Source organism: Spinacia oleracea, chromosome 2, assembly GCF_020520425.1.
Source record: "Spinacia oleracea cultivar Varoflay chromosome 2, BTI_SOV_V1, whole genome shotgun sequence".
In the NCBI taxonomy this organism is placed as follows: Eukaryota; Viridiplantae; Streptophyta; class Magnoliopsida; order Caryophyllales; family Amaranthaceae; genus Spinacia; species Spinacia oleracea.
The window spans coordinates 86,734,799-86,745,106 of record NC_079488.1 but is presented as its reverse complement, the minus strand read 5'-3'; the positions used below and the strand labels follow the sequence as shown (position 1 = coordinate 86,745,106).

The following is a 10,308-nucleotide window of genomic DNA, read 5'->3' as shown; positions in this document are numbered from 1 at the left end:
ATATCATAGCAGCCACTATCATTAATTGCTTACCTAACAAATTTCCATACCTAGAACTCAAGGAAAAGTTTAAAGACATGCATTCTGATAATGGAACTCCAAACTTGGCTAAGTATGGGACTTGGGATGGTAGATGGAAATATGATTCAGAAATTCTGACCACCATCATTGAAGCGGCAGAAAGTGGGTTTAGAGACAGTAAAATCGTAGGGAGTCATGTTGGAGATTCAGTTACAGAAGAACCTATGGGAATAAGTGTAAATAATGACCTAGAGGAAAATGATGTAGCTGTGGAGAATGAGAATGTAGGTGTTGAGGAAGAGAATCCTAACCCAGCGGCTCATGAACCAACCATTGAGATCTCTAGTGATTCGGATGCAGAGCTCGAAATTGAACAGGAGATGGCAAGTGAGCCTAATCAAGATGAAGACATGGGTGAAGATGCAAACCCTGAGGAAGACCCCGATGAAGACCCTGAAGAAGAGTTCGATGATCTTGAGATCTAAATTTCACTCCGCAAGTTTCAGGAGCAATACATAGGCAAGAGGCCACAAATATTTTGAAGTCATAAATAGTTAATTAGCTCTTTTATGTTTTAAAGAATAAGTAGCAAAGCTACAACTGTTTAAGGTTTAAGTTTATTGAAGTTTGAAATGTTCTTTATTATTTTCAAGGATGTAATAAACCTCTATGGAGTTTGCAATAAAAGTTAAAGTTTTCAAGGAAGTGTTCTTTATTCTATTTTGAGGATTCCATAATACTCCAACCTCTAGGTAGTACGTCGTGGATTAATTGTTTGCATACTCAATGTGAATTGTGGATCAATTTAATTGCCACAATAATATTAAATAATTTGAGTACATAAAGGAAGTGAGAGCCATTCTAGACCCTCATGACCAATATGATTCAAAATGTTATGCCTTATGTGCAGTGTGGGAATGTCTTTCGTGAATTATTGAGTATGATTACTTTTCAATGATGATTGCATCTTGTAGACGATTGTTGCACCTTTGTAAACGATTGTCGTGCCTTCATAAATGATGTGTATTAATGTGAACATTGTTGGTTGAGGCGATCTTTATGGTCAATTCAAGTATTAAATTGTATGGGATAACGTATAGGTGATGTTTCAAACCTAAAGTAGAGTATACTAATTGCAGGTCGCGTTCTAGAATGGCCAACAACAATGATCTAGCTACTGCGATTCGCCTCTTAGCGGAAAAGCTAACCCAGGAGAGAACTGAGTGCCCCGATTCTGCAGGGGAAATGTTTGAAAGACTTTCTAAGGTTAAGCCACCGTATTTCAAGGGACAAGCAGACCCTACCTTCCTGGAAAACTGGATTAGGGAATTTGAGAAACTATTTGAGGCTGTGAGTTGCCCTGGGAGTATGAGAGTAAGTCAAGCTGTCCTATATCTAAAAGATGAAGCCGATTTGTGGTGGAAAGAAAATGGAAATAGACTAAGTGCTGTTGAGGGATTCAATTGGGATTCATTCATAGTTGCCTTGAGGGGGAAGTTTTATCCTCCTTTTATGAGAAAGCAGAAAGCGCAGGAGTTTATCAACCTTAGGATGGGGAATATGACTATTGTTGAATACTATAGCAAGTTTATAGCTTTATCGAGGTTTGCACCTGAGGTGGTAGCTACTGAGGAGCTAAAGGCTCAAAGGTTTGAGCAAGGGCTGACTGATGAAATTCAATTGGGATTAGGTGGAGAAACCTTTACATCCTTAGACATAGTGTACGGGAGAGCTGCTCATATTTATGGTCTGCAGTCTAGAAGGGACAAGAAAACTGTGGTAATTGGGGAAAAGAGAAAAGATTTTAATACTTGGGGTAACCAAGAAAACTTTAAAAGGAATAGAAACGGAAATGGGAATGGAAATGGAAATTTCCAAGGAGGAAACAATCAGGGGAACCACAACAACTCGAACCAATCTAAGAGAGTGCATCATTGCAAAATGTGCAGTAACAATCACCCTGGTAAGAACTGCAAGGGAGAATTAGTGACCTGTAACTATTGTCAGAGAAGGGGGCATAGGGAGTATGAGTGCTTCACTAAGCACAGAAAGGAACAAAATAATAATGGAGGTGGAAACCAAGTGAGGTTTAACCAGTCTGGAGGTCAAAATTCAAAGCCTGGAGGGGCACAAAACAATCAAGAGAACTATAATAAGCCTGCAAACGATAACAACAACCCGAATAAGGCTCCAGGAAAGTTGTACATGATGAATCAGAATGAGGATGAACGATCTGCCGATATGGATTCTGGTACTTTTTCTATTTACTCCGCACAAGTTAAGCATTATTTAGTTCGTGGGTGACTTGTTCTTTTGTTTCGTCATCTGTTGTGAAAAGTCTAAAGTTAGTAGTTTTAATGAAATAGGAATTTTGAGAATAGAATTCGTCGAAAGAGAATTTTGGTTAGCTATTCCCTGATGTGAGTTACGAGGGCGTAACTCGTTTTCTTTAAGGGGGGTAGAATGCGATAGAAATTCGCGCTTTTTACCTATTTTTATGGTATTTTTATGCATTTTATGCGTATTTTAGCAAATTTTACAAGTTTAGGCAAAACAAATAGACTCTCCGCATAAGAAAAGGTGTTCATGAGTAACACAAACAGCTTTGAGTTGGCAAAAGAGTGCACATAGGTGGCACAAGTACTTCTCTAGTAAGAATAAGTTAAAAGCTTTTGGGGAAAATGTGGGAAATTTCGTGTCAAGTTTCGGGACGAAACTTCCTTTAAGAGGGGTAGATTGTAATCCCCCGTAAATTTATAAATTTTATTAATATATTTTAACGTATATTATTTATATTTAAATAGAATTTATGAATTTTAAGTAATAAATATATAATTAACGTATATTTATTTTATTTTAAGTACGTTCTAAATATTTAACGATTTTTGAACTTTATTATATTTATATATTTAATGTATATTTAATTTTATTTAAATATATTCTAAATATTTTAACGATTTGTGCAATCAAGAATAATTTTAGAATTTTAAGTTGAAAAGAATTTGAATTACGAAAATTGATTGAATTTAGAAAATGATCCTATTCAGTTTTGGATTCGAATCATAAAAGCTAAATCCTAATTCTAGCCCACTTGGAAAAGCCCAACATTAAAATCCAAAGCCAAAACCCCACCCAAACCATTTTCACGTAAAACACCAAAACCCTTTTGCTTTCTCTCTGTTTCACGTACAGCAGGCAACACTCAGCCGTTTTTCTCTCTCCTTCCTTCACGCCACTGCGTCCTGCTCAGTCGCCGGACCACCAGTCCGTCGCCGCCGGTAAGGCTCCTCACCTTCTGCTCCTTCGACCTCCTTCTCCATCGTTCCTCGCCTCCTAATTTCTTGCATTCTTCTTCCTTTTGTTGTGTCGGTTCGCACGCAACAGCAGCAGTCACGAGCCTCACCGCCGTGAGTCTTCCTCGCCGTCAGCTCAACCCCGACCACCGCGCACGGTAGTCCTCTCTCCTTCCGCCCTTTTCTTTCTATTTTCGTTCTTTTTCATTGCTTGTCCTTCTCCTTTTCGTGGCTGACTTCTGCCCATCCGCGCAGCCACCACCATCGCGTGCCGCCACCGTATGCAACCACCTTGCCCAGCCTCGCTGCCGCGCCTGCACTATCGCCGGCCAGCACCTCCTCCTTCTCTTTTTGGTTAATGCTTTAACCTCTTATTTAATTAATGAAATATTATGTTTTAATAATTTAATTAAGGTTTTCATAGTTTAAATTATTAGTTTTGATAATTTATGTTTAGAATTCAAATAATTTATGTTTAGAATTCAAATTATATTATAAACTAATTTATTTTCAGATTTGCTAATCATGTTTAAGTTAGGGCTTTAATTATGTTTACTAATTTAATTCATGTTTCTTGAATATAAATTATAAGTTTTATGATTAAGTTAGATTTTCAGATTATATATTATGCTTAATTAATAATTTAATTTTCAGATTACATAATTGAATTGAAATAAGAGTTTTTAATTATTAAAGTGTGAATTTTTAAGGTTTTAATGATTTAAATCATAATAGAATGACTATATATTATTAAAGCTATTATTTTTAAGATTTTAAGAACGTGGATTATGTTTTTTTGGACGTTTGAAATTATTTTATATTGCTGGAAATTTTAAAAAGGAACGTTTGTTGGAGTTTATGATAATTAGGGATCGTTAGGGAATTAATCACTATTCTAGGAAGTTAATTAATTAAGTTTCGATATTGGGGAATGTTCTAAATATGTTTAGGATGTGTTTAGAGTACGTTAGTGTTGCTGTAAATTATTAGGAATTGATTTGGGTACGTTTCTTGATTATTTTAGGCGGAGAATTCTTTGTGGGCGACTTTTGAATTCGTTAAAGTGGCCTATCAGTTTGTTTACACAAGGTACGTACATACCGTGTGCTTGGATGTGTGTTGTATTGAGAATATGATGAATATATTTATGAACTTGTTTATGTTGGAATTTCATGTTCAATGTCGTTGAATTAATGCGTTGAGCATAGAACTTTATTTATAAGAATTGAATCATGTTAGCATGGAATATTGATGCAAGCATGTTGGTTTTGTGGAACTTTATATTATTTAATATTGGTTTAGATCTTTATTGATCGTTGTTCCTCTTTAGATTTTCACTACTTTATAAGGGCCGAGGACCTTGTTTGGTAGTTGAACCTTATACCTAATAAAGGTTTTTAAATATGGATAAAGGAAGGATTAAAATGGTTGGAATTGGCTCTTGGTTGAACGTTGTGATCACTTGTTTAATTCAAAGATAAAAGAAGTTGTGTTTACTTGTTGAATATAATATTTATGTTTGATGAGTCATAACCAAGTATTAAAAGTTAAGTCATGTAAAGTGAAAATGAGTAGCAATAGCTTTAGACTGTGCACGTCTAAAGTGACGGACAATCAGGAGTTGGGGTCATGGGTAGCCTATGACTTTTTCTGGGGCCGGATTGATCACCGGTTCTATTTTTATTTAAAAGTCCCTCGATATCGCAGGTCATTGGGGTTTACGGAGTCGCGCCCGTACCTCGTCTTCCTTAGTGAAGAAGAAGAAGTTTTTAGTAGCAACTCGGTCCATTGACTATTTCAATTAAAATAATGTTATTGTTGTAAAAGTCTAGTCCAGTGTAGCCTAGCTGATATGTGTGTTTTATGTAGAGTTTTTACCCCCGTCCCTTAGTACTTTTTGATCCCAAATGAGCTCTTCGGAGCGATTTTTAGTACAAATGTGCTCCTTGTAGTGTGTTTGTAGTTTCAGGTTCATCATTGTAGGAATTAGTATATTTTTGTGCATTTCCTACTCATTTGAATCAATAAAAGAGATTATGTACTTTCGAGAGCACAAACATTAAGTTTGAAGAGTTTTGAAGCAAAGCGAATAACGAAGGAAGTACAAAAATGACTATAGTCCACTATTTTAAGCATAACTCAAGTTCTACAACTCCAAATGATGTAATTCCAATTGGGTTGGATTATAGACTTCAATATCTTTCCAACAAGTGGTCACTCGCCTAATTCCGACGAATAACGAAGGAGATATGACGTTTTGAAGATAGAGGATCGTGCAGTTTCAACACGCGCCCGATCGGGCGGTCATTCTGGGCGCTGTTCTGGGCATTTTGCAACCGCCCGATCGGACGGAATTTCGCCCGATCGGGCCGACTATCGAGCATATCGCCCGATCGGGCGAAGCGTCGCCCGATCGGGCCACGCCAACCTCCAGCGTATTTCGCGAGATTTTATTTCCGGTTTTGGGCTCTATTTTGGGCAAACTATAAATACTAGCCCCTTATATTTTTAGTGACACCTTTTATTCTAGTTTTCTAATTACTTAGTCTATTTTAGTTCTCTCTATTTTCTCCAAACACTTAGTTTTAATTTTAATCAAAGATTCAAGCTTTATTATTCCATTGTTCTTCAAGTCGGTATTGTTTCTTGCTTTAATTTATCTTATTGCTTGATCATGTTTTCTATTATGTTAATTGCTTTGTTATTTATTATCATGAGTGAGTAGTTTAATTTCTAGGGTTTAGGGGATCCATGAATGCATGATTGGGATTATATGTGGACTTGATTAATTGATTGATTGATTATAATTTCTATAGCTTATTATTATTGCTCGTCAATTCTGTTCGGCCGGACTATTTTGATTTGAGTTTGATTAACCTTAGATTATGCGCCGAGAGGTATAAATATGATGTTTTTTGGTCTGTGGCTATTAGATAGGAATTATTTCTAGTACGTAGCGAGAGCCCGCTAGTTGTTCTATCCTAAGGAATTCATAAGATTCGAGAGATGCATGTTTTCCTAATTATGATTGTTCATTGATTGTTATTGTCCGTTGTCCAATCCCGCTCTGCATTTATGGTGAACCGTTGCCCTAGATTCCTTTAATATTGTTATTTTCCGATTTGATTATTTGCTTTAGTTTAATATACAAACCAATCCAACTCTTTGTTACCAGTAGTCTAGATTAGTTAATTAATAGTAGAAAGAACATTGTTTCCCTGTGGATACGATCCCTGCTTCCCTTACTATATTTTTAGTTGGTGAACGTTAGGTTTATCTTTGATAGGAGTGCGATTTAGCCTGTCACTAGCCTAGTAAAGTGTTGTCGTCAAATTAACATGTTCTGTCTACCCTTACTCGTGTTTTATTAGTACCATGTTAGGTGTGTTCGTTCAATAGTATCATGTTAGGATTATTATTGTTTTAGTATGTAGTACTCAGCTTTGCTGATTACGTGCTTTTGCTTGTGCATGTTGATCATGGCTATGCCTTATTGATCCTGTGATGACCCAATCTTTGGTGAGCAGTCTCTAAGGATCAATAAGCATTGTCCATCTGCAGGTTTGAAGATGTTGCATCATTGGGATCGGGAATAGAGAGCTTGTATTTAGTTTTGATTTGCTAAGTTAACTTGGGTTTGTTAATTGGGACTATAAACTTGTCGTACTATTTATATTTCCTTATTTTCGTTGGATAATTTTTGGGGACTAAATCTGTAATCGATTATTTATAAACCTAAAGTTAGTTTTATGTTTTCCGCTGCAAAATTCTGAATAAGCCGTTACGTTTTCACACGGGCGATAATGCCTTGATAATTCTCTACGTTGTATATTAAAAGATTATTTTAGAAAAGAGAGAATTGTCGGGGTGTTACAGGTGATGGGTATAAAAATCGTACCCGCCATTGGTGATGGGGCGGGTGTGGATTTTATGTTGAACCCGCCCCATCCCCGCCCGCCCCGCCTCATCCCCACTCGCCCTCCCCATCCCCACTCGCCCTGCCCCATCCCCACTCGCCCCGCTTCATTCACGCCATGGGTGATGGGGTGAGTTTGAATTTATTTGTATCTTTAGGTGATAATATAAATTTAGGTGAGATTTTTAATTTTTTATGACGAGTATGTTTTTCAATTATATAGGTTACTTTAGTCATAAGATATTTTTTTTTTCTATAGTTAACTTTGAATACTCCGTATATATGGCAAATGTTTGCTAAATAAGAAAAATTAGGCGGGTATTAGCGCGGGTATGAAATGGGGCTAAGACGGGGATGGATACCCAGTTGGGTGGTGGGGCGGGGATGGGTTTTAGCTTACACCCGTTGGGGCGGGGATGAAAATGAATTTTGTACCCGCCATGGGTGAAGGGGCGGGGATGGGGATGAAAATTTTAGGTGGGGATGGAGATGGAGGGACCTATATCCGCATCCGCCCCGCCCCATTGACATCCCTACAGAGCCACCCTCTGGCATAGTGTGTCACGACGTCACGTGACAGACCATTTCCTTAAAAAAAATGAAAGAAAGTTTAGACAAAAAACAGTTATAGAAAAATTCGCGCACAATGTTTCGTTGGTTCGCTGATTAGTGCACCTGCATTCCTTACGTACATCCCGAATTCGAATCCGCACTTCTGCAGCTTCTTCAATTTATTTTCCTTCTTTCCCTATTTATTTGTTGATTCAATATACATTATGCAACCCCCTATTTTATTTACTCATCTGTTTTCTCCCTGTTTCTTTGATTGAGTAGCAGCCCCATGACTCCCATGCAATTTATTTATTTTATTGTTTTGGCAATATTTTTCTGTCGCTTTACTTTAAAACATTTCCCTTTGCTCCTAGTCCTTTGTTATTTGATAATTGGTGCTTGCAGGCTCGGTCCTGACAATTTATGGGCCCTAGACAAAACATAAGACGAGGGCCCCTTAAAATATACAAGGTAAAAAACTAATAATTTCGTATACAGAGTAATAGTATTTATACCTCTAATTAAATCTCATACATATGAAATACAAATTTTGCTGCTAACCACCAGGCTAAAGAATCTGCATTGAATTTGTGTGTGTATTGTTTTTACAAGTACTTGTAACCAACCAGCATAAAATAATTTTGGGCTACCTTTTCCCCCTGGCCCTAGGTTGTCGCACCTCTGGCTAGGCTCGGGGCCGGGGCTGGTTGTTTGTCTTTTGTCTAGTGGAAGTTGAAAATGTGAATATATGTCTCAGTTTTCAGCTTAGATTAAGATTGTGCTAAAGGAATAACATGAAAAGACACCCTCAATAAAAGGTTCATTTCCATCTAATTCCATTACGACTTTGGTTGTGAATTACAGTACATTGCTAAACCAAAAGAATATTTCCAAGATCTGGTTACAAAAAATGTGGTGAAATCAATTATACAAGGTTTATATCAGAAGAGCAATATAGAGAGGGGAAGCTTAAGAAGTAATAGCGAATCTCATGTTTCTTGTGGTTCATTATCGTTTCTCCTCCATAGAATGTGGAATGTGGAATGTAGAATCTTCAGTGACATAATTTAGGATGAAAGATGGAGTTGCCAGATGTTAACTTTGGAGCAATCTTCTGAGGCAACTCCCCTTATTTTGCTCTCATCTTCAAAAAATGCTTGTTTCACAAATTTGAGTGAATTCTGCAAAACAAAAACAGTCAAGTTCAGTCTTGTAATTAGTTTAATGATGGAAGAGTATTAGTTAAAAGAATGAACCTGTTTGGTGGCATCTGCAAAAGGGAGATAACCCCATCGTTCAGGATCCCATAGGATAGAGCTATTGAATCCAAAACCAGAAATATGAATTGGTAATTCATCTGTATCCATCTTCAACTTGTTCAGATGCCATCCAATGACTTGGGAAGATTGGCAAACTGGCCCTTCAATTATCATTTTCTTTCTTTTTGTTGATAGTTTAGCAAGTGGCCATGTCCCAAATGTCCTGTTTAAACAAACACCTCCATTAAATTTTACATTGAGATATAAATAATGGAAGCATTACGTAGCATTAGAAATAAGAGAATGCATACTCTGTAGATCGAATGTGGTCGAAGAAGCTGAGATGATAAACATTTGAGAGTGCAGCAAAATGTACAATTCCACTTAAACGATGATGTTCAATATGCTTAAGAGCAAGATTTCTCTGATGATCCATCTCAGTTGTATGATCTGTAAAATTCTCCATAAACACCAAGTGTCTATACATAACCCCTGTACTCCTTAGTATATCTGATACATCAGAAGACTCCATTTTTGACTCCACAACAATCCACAGCAATGGTGGAGGCACCAGTTTCAGAGTATCTGCCATCCTTCTTAGTAAAACTCCTCTCAGAGGATCCTTATCATTTGTAGGACTTATTACAATTATTTGTTTCCTTTCCTCAATTTCAATTTCACTTTCAGTTTCCTCAACTGCACTCTCTGGAGTTTCTGATAGGCTTCTGTTGTTGCCTGTAACACCCAGCATAGGCCTTGGTGCTAGCTCCACCATGGAATTGTTGTACTGTTTTTCTGCTGAAGAATCAACCCTAGTAAATGTAGGTTTACCAGTAGGAGCAAACCCTGTGAAGAACCCCATGACAAAACATAGCAAGAAATGTAAAACGGCTTTCTTCCATAGATGAACCCGTTTCTTTGATCGCTCTGTCACTCCCATTTATCACAACTAAAAACTTAAGTAATTACAGATAAATTATGAGAAAGACTTATTATGTTAATAAGGGTGATGTAGAAGAGTTGAAATGACATGTAGGTGACAATAGACTGATATTTCGTGTTTGCGGGACTGGGATAGATGTTTGTCTAAAGCACTAGTATAGTACAGTAGAGACCATATGAATATTGAATAATGATGGGCAGTAGCTAACTCTAATGACAAAATAACATGAATATGATGCGTTTGTTTTAATTATTCGGTATTTGTATTATTAGATTGTTTAGGTGTTTCATGTGTTTTGTGTTGTTGCTTCTACAAGTAATTACT

The 10,308-nt window shown here is 37.0% G+C and overlaps 1 protein-coding gene and 1 long non-coding RNA gene across 2 annotated transcripts; one reads left to right on the top strand and one right to left on the bottom strand.

Annotated features, from left to right (window-relative positions):
* Positions 1 to 2,800: 2,800 nt before the first annotated feature.
* LOC130467061 (uncharacterized) lies at positions 2,801 to 6,978 on the top strand. Its single transcript, XR_008927223.1, has 5 exons — positions 2,801 to 3,299; positions 3,406 to 3,472; positions 3,570 to 3,668; positions 4,339 to 4,403; positions 6,842 to 6,978. It is a non-coding gene; the product is annotated as an uncharacterized lncRNA (long non-coding RNA).
* Positions 6,979 to 8,595: 1,617 nt separating this feature from the next.
* On the bottom strand, positions 8,596 to 10,291 carry LOC110798554 (beta-1,4-xylosyltransferase IRX9). The gene is made up of 3 exons (XM_022003743.2): positions 9,353 to 10,291; positions 9,039 to 9,264; positions 8,596 to 8,963 (listed from the first exon to the last, which is right to left on the bottom strand). The coding sequence occupies exons 1-3, from the start codon at positions 9,979 to 9,981 to the stop codon at positions 8,850 to 8,852; spliced, it is 969 nt and encodes a 322-aa protein (XP_021859435.1). The 5' UTR covers positions 9,982 to 10,291; the 3' UTR covers positions 8,596 to 8,849.
* Positions 10,292 to 10,308: the final 17 nt, after the last annotated feature.